The 14281-nt window shown below is 62.8% G+C and overlaps 1 protein-coding gene across 4 annotated transcripts in view; it reads left to right on the top strand.

Moving 5' to 3' along the window:
• Window positions 1-14281, top strand: part of RUSC2 (RUN and SH3 domain containing 2) — an 80559-nt gene that overhangs the window by 39377 nt on the left and 26901 nt on the right. For all 4 annotated transcript variants that reach the window (XM_084628319.1, XM_084628320.1, XM_084628321.1 and 1 more), the window contains exon 2: window positions 6822-8868. In XM_084628319.1, the coding sequence (XP_084484445.1) occupies window positions 6927-8868 (1942 nt within the window). In that variant the 5' untranslated portion in view covers window positions 6822-6926. The remainder of the gene's footprint in view (window positions 1-6821; window positions 8869-14281) is intronic.

Raw genomic sequence — 14281 nt, 5'->3', positions numbered from 1 at the left:
GGGGCCAGCGGCCCTTCCAAACACACAGCCCACCACAATCAGCGGTCATGTTTCTCGCCAGCTGCGGGAGAGTGAGGGGGAGCGCCCTGCGCGGGGACAGGGCTGGATGGCACAGCGCTGAGTGGCTGGGGACATCCTCGCGTGGGGAGGGGAATGCTGCAGGGCTGGCGACGCTGCTGGCTGACTGCCACGCCAGCTGCGCCACTGCGGGCTGGGCAGGGGCACGCAGGCGCTCCTGCATGTCTCTGGGGAAGCTGGCGGGTTGGCTTCCGGCAGGAGCTGTCCAGGCCTGCGGGTGACTCGCTGGCAGATCCCTGCGCTGGCAGGAGGGACTCAGCGGAGGGCAGCTGCCCCCAGGAGCCCCTCGGTTCCAGTTCTGGGCGGGTCAGTGAACCCGAATCACAAGGGAGCCATTGCTGACACTTGGGACCAGGGCAGAGTCATGTGCTGCAGGGAGACGCTGGGAGATGGCTGCAAGTAGTCTGTCTCCGTGTTTCTCTGGCAGACGTGCAAACTGCACCCTCGCACAACAGGAGCCGTGCAAAGGAGAAGCCCAGGCAGCTCTGCCAGGTTTTCTGGCAACGTCCTACTGGGGCTGGGAGCATCTTCAGAGCAACCTCTTCAAAGGAGGCTATGGGGACGCTTGGCGCCAAGAGGCCGTGGGGGTGCCCTGGTCATGGTCCCTGTTCCCAGACTGACATGGTCACTGCTGCGGTGACACCTGCCATGTGCTGGGCCCTGGGGGGTGGGGGGTGGAGAGAGGGGGGTTCTGCCTTACAGTGAAAGACAAAGCAGGGGAAGGGAAAGGAGAAGGTGACAGCACACGAATGGGGTGATCCTGTGACGGGGTGTATCAACCCCGCACTGGGCAAATGGGGGGGGTGGAAGGCTCGACTTGCCAAGCCCCCAGGACCAAGCCCAGGGGTGGGTGGCTCAGGGCTTGGGGGGTCCAGAGGAGTTGTGGAGGGGGATTCAGTATAAAGCATCTCCTGACAAATGGTCTTAAATGGAATTCCTTCTGCTGGGCATCCCAGAAGAAATAGAGCTGAAGGAGGGATTGAAACGGGCCGAGGCGGCCTTGAGGACCAGCCGAGCGATAGGGACCTGCCTGAAGGGAGACAGAGACTCACCAGGATGGGTTGGAGGGGGCAGGGGCACAAGATAAGGAATGGGTCCGAAAGGACGGGCAGAGCTACAGGACTCAGTAGGCCAGGAGGAGACAGTTACGTTTGATGCCCAGGTAAAGGGGAGCCAGTGGGTGATATGCTCAGTCTGTGAGCCAGGGAATCGGTGCAGTGGGGGGATGTGCTTGGTCTGTGAGCCAGAGCATAGGCACCGACTTCCCCTCTGCCCAGTGGGTGCTCAATGCCCCCCACCCCTGCACCGCCCTCACCTTGCTCCCATTGCACCCCTTCCCCCAAGTCCCCGCCCCTGCCCTGCCTTTCTCCACCTCCTCTCCTGAGCGCCCGCATCCTCCCCCTCCCTCAGTCCTAAGCACCGCCAAACAGCTGTTAGGCGGCGGGAGGAGGGACAGGGACCTGGCACGCTGTGGGGGGAGAAGGAGGCGAGGGGGGGAGCTTGGCTGCTGGTGGGTGCAGCGCACCCACTAATTTTTCCCCATGGGTGCTCCAACCCCGGAGCACCCACAGAGTCTGCGCCTATGAGCCACAGGATCGTTGTTGTGACTGCAATGGCGGGATATGCTCAGTCTGTGAGCTGGGGGCTCATTGCAGTGGGGGGATGTACTTGGGGGGTCATTGCAGTGATTGCTCAGGGGATTGGTGCAGTGGGGGGATGGGCTCAATCTGTGAGCCGGGGACTCATAGCAGTGACTATAGTGGGGGGATGTGCTTGGTGTGTGAGCCGGGGGAGCATTGCAGTGGGGGTGTCCCGGGCGATGCTCTGGAACTGCTCCCTACGAAGCGAGCCAGGACTCTGGGGGAGCCTCCTCTCTGGGAGCAGCCTGTCTGCAGGACACACAGCTCACCCGGCTTCCCCCTTCCTGGGTCTGACCTTGGAGCATTCAGCCTCCTCTGCCCCTCCGTGCGCTTCCCACAGTGAGTCCGCCCAGGCGGGGTCCTGGGGAAGCCAGAGGGTCCTGCCCCCCAACTCCGCAGTCAGACGGGACTCTCAGCCAGCCAGTAAAACAGAAGGTTTATTAGTCGACAGGAATACAGCGTAGGGCAGAATTTGTTAGCACAGAAATCAGTGACTTTCAGCCAAGTCCATCTTGGGGAGTCCTGGGCCAGGCGGCCTGGACTCCCCCTCTTCCAATCCCCCAAGCAGACTGCCAGCTTCCAGCGACCCAACCTCAGACACCCCTGTTGCTTCCCCTCCTGGTCCTTGTCTCGCTTCCTGGGCAAAGAGTCACCCGGTCATCACCTGGTTGCATCCCCCTCCTGGATCTCAGGTTATGAAGGGCACCGGTCATAGCCTACATGCAGGCAACTGGAACAGCCTCACGTGCCCCAGAAGTCTCAGCCAAAGTCTCACACCCCTATTCCCACCACTGAGGTATTGGTGCAGCACACAGGGAAACTGAGGCACACATTATTAATGCAAAACAATAAAACTCACATAGGCTCAACAGTAAGACTCACATACAACATAACCAGGGAAAATCCCCGCTTTGTCACAGTGTGCTCAGTCTGTGAGTCAGAGGATTGTTGCAGTGACTGCAATGGGGGGATCGTTGCAGTGGGTAAAGTGGGTGGGCGATGTGCTCAGTCTGTGATCCGGGGGGGCATTGCAGTGACTAGTGGGGGGATGTGCTCAGTCTGTGAGCTGGGGGGGCATTGCAGTGACTAGTGGGGGGATGTGCTCAGTCTGTGAGCCGGGGGGGCATTGCAGTGACTGCAGTGGGGGGATGTGCTCAGTCTGTGAGCTGGGGGAGCATTGCAGTGCCTGCAGTGGGGGATGTGCTCAGTCTGTGAGCCGGGGGAGCATTGCAGTGACTGCAGTGGGGGATGTGCTCAGTCTGTGAGCCGGGGGGGCATTGCAGTGACTAGTGGGGGGATGTGCTCAGTCTGTGAGCCGGGGGGGCATTGCAGTGACTGCAGTGGGGGGATGTGCTCAGTCTGTGAGCTGGGGGAGCATTGCAGTGCCTGCAGTGGGGGATGTGCTCAGTCTGTGAGCCGGGGGAGCATTGCAGTGACTGCAGTGGGGGATGTGCTCAGTCTGTGAGCCGGGGGGGGGCATTGCAGTGACTGCAGTGGGGGATGTGCTCAGTCTGTGAGCCGGGGGAGCATTGCAGTGACTGCAGTGGGGGGATGTGCTCAGTCTGTGAGCTGGGGGAGCATTGCAGTGACTGCAGTGGGAGGATGTGCTCAGTCTGTGAGCTGGGGGAGCATTGCAGTGACTGCAGTGGGGGATGCGCTCAGTCTGTGAGCTGGGGGAGCATTGCAGTGACTGCAATGGGGGGATGTGCTCAGTCTGTGCGCTGGGGGGCATTGCAGTGACTGCAGTGGGGGGATGTGCTCAGTCTGTGCGCTGGGGGGGCATTGCAGTGACTGCAGTGGGGGATGCGCTCAGTCTGTGCGCTGGGGGGGCATTGCAGTGACTGCAGTGGGGGATGCGCTCAGTCTGTGCGCTGGGGGAGCATTGCAGTGACTGCAGTGGGGGATGCGCTCAGTCTGTGAGCTGGGGGAGCATTGCAGTGACTGCAGTGGGGGATGCGCTCAGTCTGTGAGCTGGGGGAGCATTGCAGTGACTGCAGTGGGGGATGCGCTCAGTCTGTGCGCTGGGGGGGCATTGCAGTGACTGCAGTGGGGGATGCGCTCAGTCTGTGCGCTGGGGGAGCATTGCAGTGACTGCAGTGGGGGATGCGCTCAGTCTGTGCGCTGGGGGAGCATTGCAGTGACTGCAGTGGGGGGATGTGCTCAGTCTGTGAGCCGGGGGACCATTGCAGTGCCTGCAGTGGGGGATGTGCTCAGTCTGTGAGCCGGGGGGCATTGCAGTGACTGCAGTGGGGGATGTGCTCAGTCTGTGAGCCGGGGGAGCATTGCAGTGACTGCAGTGGGAGGATGTGCTCAGTCTGTGAGCTGGGGGAGCATTGCAGTGACTGCAGTGGGAGGATGTGCTCAGTCTGTGAGCTGGGGGAGCATTGCAGTGACTGCAGTGGGGGATGCGCTCAGTCTGTGAGCTGGGGGAGCATTGCAGTGACTGCAATGGGGGGATGTGCTCAGTCTGTGCGCTGGGGGGGCATTGCAGTGACTGCAGTGGGGGGATGTGCTCAGTCTGTGAGCTGGGGGAGCATTGCAGTGACTGCAGTGGGAGGATGTGCTCAGTCTGTGAGCTGGGGGAGCATTGCAGTGACTGCAGTGGGGGATGCGCTCAGTCTGTGAGCTGGGGGAGCATTGCAGTGACTGCAATGGGGGGATGTGCTCAGTCTGTGCGCTGGGGGGGCATTGCAGTGACTGCAGTGGGGGGATGTGCTCAGTCTGTGCGCTGGGGGGGCATTGCAGTGACTGCAGTGGGGGATGCGCTCAGTCTGTGCGCTGGGGGGGCATTGCAGTGACTGCAGTGGGGGATGCGCTCAGTCTGTGCGCTGGGGGAGCATTGCAGTGACTGCAGTGGGGGATGCGCTCAGTCTGTGAGCTGGGGGAGCATTGCAGTGACTGCAGTGGGGGATGCGCTCAGTCTGTGAGCTGGGGGAGCATTGCAGTGACTGCAGTGGGGGATGCGCTCAGTCTGTGCGCTGGGGGGGCATTGCAGTGACTGCAGTGGGGGATGCGCTCAGTCTGTGAGCTGGGGGAGCATTGCAGTGACTGCAGTGGGGGATGCGCTCAGTCTGTGCGCTGGGGGAGCATTGCAGTGACTGCAGTGGGGGGATGTGCTCAGTCTGTGAGCCGGGGGAGCATTGCAGTGACTGCAGTGGGGGATGCGCTCAGTGTGTGAGCTGGGGGAGCATTGCAGTGACTGCAGTGGGGGATGCGCTCAGTGTGTGAGCTGGGGGGGCATTGCAGTGACTGCAGTGGGGGATGCGCTCAGTGTGTGAGCTGGGGGAGCATTGCAGTGACTGCAGTGGGGGATGCGCTCAGTCTGTGCGCTGGGGGAGCATTGCAGTGACTGCAGTGGGGGGATGTGCTCAGTCTGTGCGCTGGGGGGGCATTGCAGTGCCTGCAGTGGGGGATGCGCTCAGTCTGTGAGCCGGGGGGGCATTGCAGTGACTGCAGTGGGGGGATGTGCTCAGTCTGTGAGCCGGGGGGGCATTGCAGTGCCTGCAGTGGGGGATGTGCTCAGTCTGTGAGCCAGGGGAGCATTGCAGTGCCTGCAGTGGGGGGATGTGCTCAGTCTGTGAGCCGGGGGGGCATTGCAGTGACTGCAGTGGGGGGATGTGCTCAGTCTGTGAGCCGGGGGGGCATTGCAGTGACTGCAGTGGGGGGATGTGCTCAGTCTGTGAGCCGGGGGAGCATTGCAGTGGGGGTTGTGGGTGTCAGAGAGGCCAGAGGTGAGAGGAGGTTAGTAACAAAGGAATTGCCAGACTGGATCAACCCCGGGGTCCGTCTAGGCCAGTCTCCTGTCTGTGATGGTGGCCAGTGGCGGATGCCTCAGAGGAAGGTGCAGAAACCCTGCAATAGCAGATGTGAAAAAATCTGCCCCCACTTCATTAGGTCTGATCCTGGTTGTGAATGGAGGGCGGTTTAGGCCTGGAAGGGGAGGGTTTAATAACCCTGCCAGAATGTTTGTCATCATTTACTGCTGTAGCGCCAGATATCCTTGCTGTCCCCGTAAACCTCCAGTCCCTTCACAAGCTTGCTGCGCTCTTGGCCGCAGTAGCACACAGGGTAATCATGTGTTATGTGAGACAGGAAGGACAGAAGAACCCATCTCCCTTCTGTGACCACTTATTAGATTACAGATGGGGTTTGCATGTGCTCCCTTACCTGACCCTTCTCTACTGTAGCAATCCCCAGGCTTTCAGTCTTGCTCCAGAGGGGAGTTTTGCTGGGCCCTGGGTCTCCTCTCCCCCCCTGCACCCTGCTGTCCTACGTACCCTTTCTGAGGCTGCAGTGAGCCAGGGGAGGAGAAGCTGGGCAGTTGGGAGCCCGAGGGAGGCATAGATACTGCAGTGGCTGCTCGGCATGTGGGGGTGGCAGGATGGAGAAGCCAGTGTGCCCACCATGGGGTCCCGGCGAGGGGCAGGCTGCCTGCTGGGTGGTGGGTGGAACGGCAGCGCTAATGGGACATGCAGAGACATGATCGAAATCCGGGAGTTTGGGCTGCTGATGTGCAGAAAACGGAGGGTAAATTACCTGAGTGTAAGGTGCTGGCTTCGCCCTGTAAAGCCCTCAGCTGTGGGACTGGCTCAGGGTACACGGGCTGAGACCTCCCCCTCTGCATGCCACGCTGCCCCAGCTGCACTCCCTGATGGGGCCTGAGCTGGAGGCCCCCGGGTCCGTGAGGAGCCCTCGGCTGTTGAGCTCTGCCCAGCACCAGAGCTGGAATTGGCTGGGATCAGGGCTTGCTTCCTTTCACCCGAGCTTTGGGCGGGGGGAGGAGAGGTCTTGTTCTGAGGGCCGCCTGGCCGGCCGTCTGCCTGCTCCACGTGGAGGCCTGGCAGCTTTGTCAGGGTTGGGGTGACGTCCCCGGAGCTGAGAGGCAGGGGGAGGGGCTCCTAGAAAGGCAAGTAAATGGAGAATTGCATTGTGGGACGGGCGCGCTCGGAATTGAAGATGGGCAGCCTCACGGGACCGCATGGGCTGTGTTTGGCCCAAGGGCTGCACGGTACCTGGGCCACGTGTGCATCGGGAGGGGGCAGCTACCAGCACGGATAGCTAACCGATTGCTCCTGACCCCCTCTGTATTCTGCCTCCCTTCAGGTCTCTGACTCCTCTCCTGCGATGTGTTCTCCCAGCCCTGCCCGCAGCCCACCAACCTTCCATATAGCGCCAGCCTGGCTGAGTTCCTGAAGAGCACTCTCAAGAATGGATAGTCCACCCAAGCTGGCAGGAGAAACACTGATTGTCCATCACATTCCCCTGGTTCATTGCCAGGTCCCCGACCGACAGTGCTGCAGTGGAAGCAAGAGGACCAATCCCTTCTGCCAGCCAGACCTGGGCATCACGCGGACCGCCTCTCTGCCGGAGCGGGACCTCTTGCAGGCAGACTCCCTGGTGTACAGCAGCTTGCTGCAGGCCTCAGACACACCGGCAGAGGCTGCAGAAGACAACGAGAGCAAAGCGCGAGACTCGGTCATCCCCGGCATCACGACACGGCACAATCCCTTCCTCCTGGGCGACAGTGAGGGGCATGGTCTCCTCAGCGACAGCACGGGCCAGAAGTCCTTCCGCCTGCACAGCTCCATGGTGGCCGGCAAGCCGGCCTTCCAGCTGCATGAGCTGCCGCCCTTCCACCTCCATGACGCCGGCCACGTGGTGAAGTCCTGGAGCACGGCCAGCAGGTCCGGCGTGGTGGACGGGCAAGAGGACAAACACACAAGCGCCGATGTCCAGAAGAGGAACAACGTTGGCTACTGCCTGCTGGCCTCGGAGCGCATGGAGCTGGACGAATGCAGCTGCCAGCGCGGGAGCTTCTCCTTCGAGGGCAGCGACCAGGACTGGAACAATGGCTCTGACGAGTCAGGGAGGAACCCGGCCGCCCCGCACAGCCGGACCTGCAGCTGTTCCAGCACGGAGCTGCTGCCCTGCCGGTGCTACAGCACGTCCAGCCAGTCTGAGACCGGGGACCAGCAGATGGGGCACGTCAGCGACTCTTCTTGCAACAGCTCGGACGGGGTTCTGGTGAACTTCAGTGCCCTCTACAACAAAATGAACGGCCATTCTCGCTCCAACTTGAACTCCGCCAACTTGTCCTGTGACTCTTCCCTCTGCAGCCACTCGGACACTGGAGCCTTTTACCTGGATCTGCATTCGTCACCCACGGAATCCAAGATGTCTTGTGAATCACACAACCCGGAGAGCTCGGGAAAAGTGTGTGGGTGCCACTACCAGTCTTCGCCCGTCTTAGATGCCAACTGCAACTCCTACCACCTGCACTGCGAGCCGTGCACTTCGGAGAGCTCAGACCTCACAGCTTGCTTCCAGAGCCAAGCCCGGCTCGTGGTGGCCACCCAGAACTACTATAAACTAGTCACATGTGACTTGTCTTCCCAGTCGTCACCCAGCCCTGCGGGCTCTTCCATAACCAGTTGCTCTGAAGATCACACCAAAGGGAGTCCTGTCCAGCCCTCAGAGTACTACTTGTTTAGAAGGCCTGATGCTAAGCCGGAGGAGAGCGATGAGGAATGCTTCGTGGCGGAGACCAAGGGCAAAGCTGTGAAAAACATGATTGAGGGGCAAGTGTATGTCAACATATCCCCGCCTAACCTAAACGCTGGCCGGCCACGCTCCAGGAGCTATGATCGGAACCTGGACCGGAGCCCCACGAGCAGGCTGGGCTCCCTGGAGCGCATGATGAGTTGTCCGGTCAAGCTGAGCGAGAGCCCAGCCCTAGCGATCCAGAGCTTGCCCCCGAAGCGGGTGACTTCCTTTGCCGAGCTGGCGAAAGGCAGGAAAAAGAACGGCTCCTCCCCACCGCTCAGAACCAGCGGTGACTCTTCCTTGGAGTTCTCGCCCATCCCCGAGTTCCAGCGGGACTGCCCAGGGCTTCTCGAGGACAGAGCTCGACGCTGCCAGAGTCTCCCGCCCATGCCCTTTGGTCATTGCCTGAACCGGAGCTGCGAGGGCTCCCGTGTGGAGCACAGACTCGGGGACGGCCCGAGGGCGTGTTCCAGCAAAGACTCAGGCGCCAACGGGCCTGAGGCAGCCGAGCAGGCCTCTCTCTCTCTGCTGATGGAGGCTGGTGCCAGTTTCTCAGGCAGCCCTGCCAGTGGGCATGGACAACGCGATGTTAGAGCCAGAGCGGATGGTAAGGAACCAAATATGAGCTTAAAATAGACCAGCAAATGCCCCCCTTTGGCCCCAGAGGGACCAGCAGAGAGAGGCTCTGTGGGGAGGGGTGATTTAGGGCTGTGCCATCGTTCGAATCCAGGGAGGAAAAGAGCTCCTGTGTGAGGACATGTAACGCCCCCACCCCCAGGCCAGAGCAGGCTCCTTGCCTGCCAGGTATTTCTGGCCCTTGCTGGGTCTTGTTTCAAACCTCCCGTGTGATGGGATTTGCGCAGCCTGCCATGGTGCTTGCAGACTGACATTAACGTCTCGTGTTGCCCAGGGGTTGGTTTGCCCCCTGTCCCTCTGATGGGTGCCCTCATCACGCCATTGGCTTAATCCCAAGAGGGTCCCAGGACCTTCTGCTCCCCAAATTGTCAGCTCTGTGCAGGCCAGAGCCTTGGTTACCAAGAACAATTCAGTGGCTTAGCCGTTCGCCTCCGGAGCCCCACATTCAAGTCCTACCCAATCGCAGTGAGAAGGGGTGCGGCGGTCACACTACAAAACCATCTCCCTGCGTGGCATGACTGGCAGCATCTCCTCTGGAGGCATCCCAGTGTGGGCATTGGCCTGAGGCGCTCGCACCGTCCTGCCTGGCTCCTGCCACTACGGCCCCCTTTTCATAAGCTTCAATTCGCTGTGATAGAGAGAGGGAGGGTTGAGTGAGCAAACCCCAGCCCCAGTGTTTCGACAGTAAATAGCTCGTGGGGCAGCAGGGAAGCGAGGGTACGGCCTGAGCCTTTAATGCCTGTTAACTTCCCCTTTGCATTGGCATCGCGTGCCAGCCTGCGTGGTGGCTGCTGTGAGCTTGGGCCAGCACGAGAAGGATCAACCGGGCATTGGCTAGAGGGGCCTGATGGGTCTCGCCCACCTCTAAGTTCTACGGCTTGTGGTGTGTGCCCCTCCGAAGTCCAGCTCTGTTCCCCGGGCCCCCGTCTGTGCCCACTCCCCTCCGGCTGCTCTGGCACTGGGATCCCTGGCACTTTATGGTGTAGACAGGGGGCTTGTCTGTGGTTGGGGCAATGTGGCCCTGGCTATGGCCCATTGTGTAAAATCCATCAGCTGTTGCATTTGTACAAAGTTCCTGTCACAGGTTAGTCACGTAACTGCTCGTTTACCCTGCAGGTAGGTGCACTGTTACATACGGGCACCTTTGAAAACCAGGCTGTCTGGAACGGAGCGCTACCAATGCGGCCCTGTGGGGCAATGGGACCCCCGGGACGGCCGGGAGCAGGGTTCTGGGGGCACACACTCACAGCCCATTGGCCTGGGTACAGGGATCGCTGCCCGGCCCTGCGCTCCAGTCACAGCGTAGATCACGTCCGGGTGTGGGTCCGGCGTGGGTACGGGGATCGCCGCCCGGCCCTGCGCGCCAGTCACAGCGTAGATCACGTCCGGGTGTGGGCCCGGCCTGGGTACAGGGATCGCCGCCCAGCCCTGCGCGCCAGTCACAGCGTAGATCACGGCCGGGTGTGCGCCCGGCCTGGGTACGGGGATTGCCGCCCGGCCTGGCGCTCCAGTCACAGCGTAGATCACGTCCGGGTGTGGGCCCGGCCTGGGTACGGGGATCGCCGCCCGGCCTGGCGCTCCAGTCACAGCGTAGATCACGTCCGGGTGTGGGCCCGGCCTGGGTACGGGAATCGCCGCCCGGCCTGGCGCTCCAGTCACAGCGTAGATCACGGCCGGGTGTGGGCCCGGCCTGGGTACGGGGATCGCCGCCCGGCCTGGCGCTCCAGTCACAGCGTAGATCACGTCCGGGTGTGGGCCCGGCCTGGGTACGGGAATCGCCGCCCGGCCTGGCGCTCCAGTCACAGCGTAGATCACGGCCGGGTGTGGGCCCGGCCTGGGTACGGGGATCGCCGCCTGGCCTGGCGCGCCAGTCACCGTGTAGATCACGTCCGGGTGTGGGCCCGGCCTGGGTACGGGGATCGCCGCCTGGCCTGGCGCGCCAGTCACCGTGTAGATCACGTCCGGGTGTGGGCCCAGCCTGGGTACGGGGATCGCCGTCCGGCCTGGCGCTCCAGTCACAGCGTAGATCACGTCCGGGTGTGGGCCCGGCCTGGTTACGGCGATCACCGCCCGGCCCGGCACGCCAGTCACAACGTAGATCACGGCTGGGTGTGGGCCCGGCCTGGGTACGGGGATCGCTGCCCGGCCCGGCGCGCCAGTCACAGCGTAGATCACGGCCGGGTGTGGGCCCGGCCTGGGTACGGGGATCACCGCCCGGCCTGGCGCTCCAGTCACAGCGTAGATCACGTCCGGGTGTGGGCCCGGCCTGGGTACGGGGATCGCTGCCCAGCCTGGCACTCCAGTCACAGCGTAGATCACGGCCGGGTGTGGGCCCGGCCTGGGTACGGGGATCGCCGCCCGGCCTGGCACTCCAGTCACAGCGTAGATCACGTCCGGGTGTGGGCCCGGCCTGGGTACGGCGATCGCCGCCCAGCCCGGCGCGCCAGTCACAACGTAGATCACGTATAGGCACGTACCCAACCGATGCCTCCGAGAGCTACCGCCCAGCTCCGTGCGCTGGAGGTTCCTTGCAGGACCTTTCCAGCTCCCCCTTTTCCCCATGGTTCCCCGCTGACCGCTGCTGCTCTGTGTATGGGCCCCCGTGAGAGGGTGGCCCCATGGCCCCCGTAACAGCTGAGGCTAGTGCTGGCAGGGTCGGCCCTGTGGCTCGCCGCCCCGTGTTCCAGCGACAGAGTCCTGCCGTCAGTACCTGCGCCCAGCTCTGAGAGAGGAGCAAATCTGCCCTCCTCCAACGGCTTCAAGGAGGTCGGGGGGGCTCACCCAAGGCTGGGCTCACCAACTGCCTGGCTTCCATCTGAGCCCTCTGCCCTGCAGGGAAGCCCAGCTCCTGGGATGGCTCCTGGCCAGTTTGCAGGGGGGTGGGGGGTGCAGGAGCCAGCCCCTGGGTGTATGGGGCTCTGGCAGCCGCTTGCTGGGCAGTGCTGAGGATGATCTGCCCGCAGGCAGTGGTGCTGCCGGAGGGTCCCCAGAAGGAGATGGAGGGTGGGGGAACCTGGGGCACGAGATCCCACTCGCTAGTGTGCGGTGCCGAGCGTCACGCCCGTGACCCACGCTCTGACTCGGGCCTTAGTCCATGGCGCTAGCTGCCTGCTCGGGCAGCCCGTCGCTCTGCATTGGAACTGGCCTGGGGAGGCAGAGGAGAGGGCTCTGTGGGACACAACCAGCCCCCCAGCAGGGCCCCCAGCCCAACCTCATTGGCATTTGGGGCTGGTGGAAGGAGGGTGGATAATACCAAATGTGCCAGCCCCTCTCCGTTCCTACCCCAAGCCCTTCCAGTGCAGCCTGACCAGCTCGGAGCTCAAGCCCCCTGGGCCGAAGTCTCCTTGGCTGGCAAGAGCCTCGTCTGGCTGGAGCCAGGAACAGCAGTGAGCCGGACAGGGCACGGTGTGCCCACAGCCAGCCTTCGCCCAGCCCCTGGCAGGGGAGCTAAGGGATCCCAGCCAGGTCAGCGACACAGGAGACTTGTTTGTGAGCGGGAAGGCGCACTGCCCCTTCAGAAGGAATATGTTGTCCCAGCACCCGCAGGGGGGTCTCATTACATGAGCCCTGCGATCTGCACCGCTGCTCGGCAAAGCCAGCCGGGGCTGGCCGGCAGGGACAGGGCAGCCGTGGACGGGGAGCGGTGGGCGTGAGCAGCAGTGGCCGAACCCCAGGTTAGCGGTCAGGAGTAAGTGCGGGCAATGGTGCAAGCTGCCAGTTGGGCTGGAGCACGGCCGTGGCTGGGGCTCTCTGGAGCTCAGCTTGAGGTTGGTCCGGATCGGCACTGGGCCAGGCATGCTACGCCTGCTGGAAGGGCTGGAGTCGCTGAGCCAGGGGGCGGCTCCTTACCCCGTCCGGAAGGAGGGAGGCGGCTCTGTTGCATGTGGGTTGAGCCATCCAGGGCTGCCCAGCCTGGGGAGGAGGCTGGCGCTGAACTGCTGGGTGGTGTGTGAATGAAGCCAGGCCCCTGGACAGGCTGGGTTTGGAGTTTCCCCAGGGCGTGGTTGTCGCATAGCGCAGATTGGACACGGCACCTGCACACCCCACGGCTCGGGGATTGGGGTGGGGCTAATGCTGCGGGGGGAGCAGGTGGGGGCCCCTGGGAGCCACAGGAGTTCATTATTAAAATGGCTGGCTGTGCGTAATGAGCCGTGGCTCCACCTCGCACGGCGTAGTGGGGTCAGAGCAGAGGGAGTTCGGCAGAGCCCCGTTGGGCCCGGGAGGACGCACACTCGGGGACGGGGCCCTGCACCACTGCAGCCTGTGGCCGAGCTGGGGAGGGCTGACAAGCTGATGTGGGTTTCCTGCAGAACTCAGTGTTAGGGAACCGAGGCTCGCTGAGCGCTGCCCCAGGGTGCTGAGCCGGCTGGGGACCTGCGGCACGCATCCTGTTGAGCATGTACGTAAAGTCGAGTTTACATCAAGTACATAAAAGTTTACAAGGAGGAGGGAGAAAAATTGTTCTCCTTAACTTCTGAGGCTAGGTCAAGAAGCAATGGGCCTAAATTGCAGCCAGGGCGGTTTAGGTTGGACATCAGGAAAAGCTTCCTAACTGTCAGGGTGGTTGAGCCCTGGAAGAAATTGCCCAGGGAGGTGGTGGAATCGCCGTCACTGGAGATGTTTAAGAGCAGGTTGGACAAACGCCTGTCAGGGATGGGCTGGATCAGTGATCCCCAGCCAGTCGATAGCAATTGACTGGTCGATCCTGGGGACTCTCCCGGTCGATCGCCATTTCCAGTGGTGCAGCGGGGCTGCCGCTAAGACAGGCTCCCTGCCTGCCCCGGTCTCAGACCGCTCCTGGAAGCGGCCAGCATGGCCCCACGGGGGCGGTGGGGTGGGCGCAGGGGTCTCGGCGCGCTGCTCCTGCCTACAGGCAGCACCCCTGCAGCTCTCATTGGCCGGGAACGGGGAACTGTGGCCAATGGGCGCTGCGGAGGGTGGTGCCGCAGAGAGGGGTAGCACGCGGAGCCACGTGCCCCTCCGCCCAGGGGCGCATTGGCCACTTCCGGGAGCAGCGTGGGGCACGGGTAGGCAGGGAGCCGGCCTCAGCCCCACTGCGTCACCGAGCGGGAGCCGCCTGAGATAAGTGCCGACAGCGGGATGCCACACCCCAGCCCTGAGCCCCCTCCCAGAGCCTGCACCCCCTTCTGCACCCCAACACCCTGCCTGAGCCCCCTCCTGCACCCATCTCCCTCCCAGAGCTTGCACCTGCACCCCTGCCCCAAGCTCAGCCCGGAGCCCCCTCCCACACTGCAAACCCCTCGGCCCCAGGCCAGAGCACGCAAACCCCTCGGCCCCAGGCCAGAGCACACATCTCCTCCCGAACCCCAACCCCCTGCCCCAGCCCAGTGAAAGTGAGTTAGGGGGTGGGGGCTTGGAGAAGG

This window comes from Lepidochelys olivacea (genome assembly GCF_965140295.1).
Source record: "Lepidochelys olivacea isolate rLepOli2 genome assembly, chromosome: 5".
NCBI classification, from domain to species: Eukaryota; Metazoa; Chordata; order Testudines; family Cheloniidae; genus Lepidochelys; species Lepidochelys olivacea.
The sequence above is the reverse complement of the archived record's forward strand: the minus strand, read 5'-3'. Positions and strand labels throughout refer to the sequence as shown.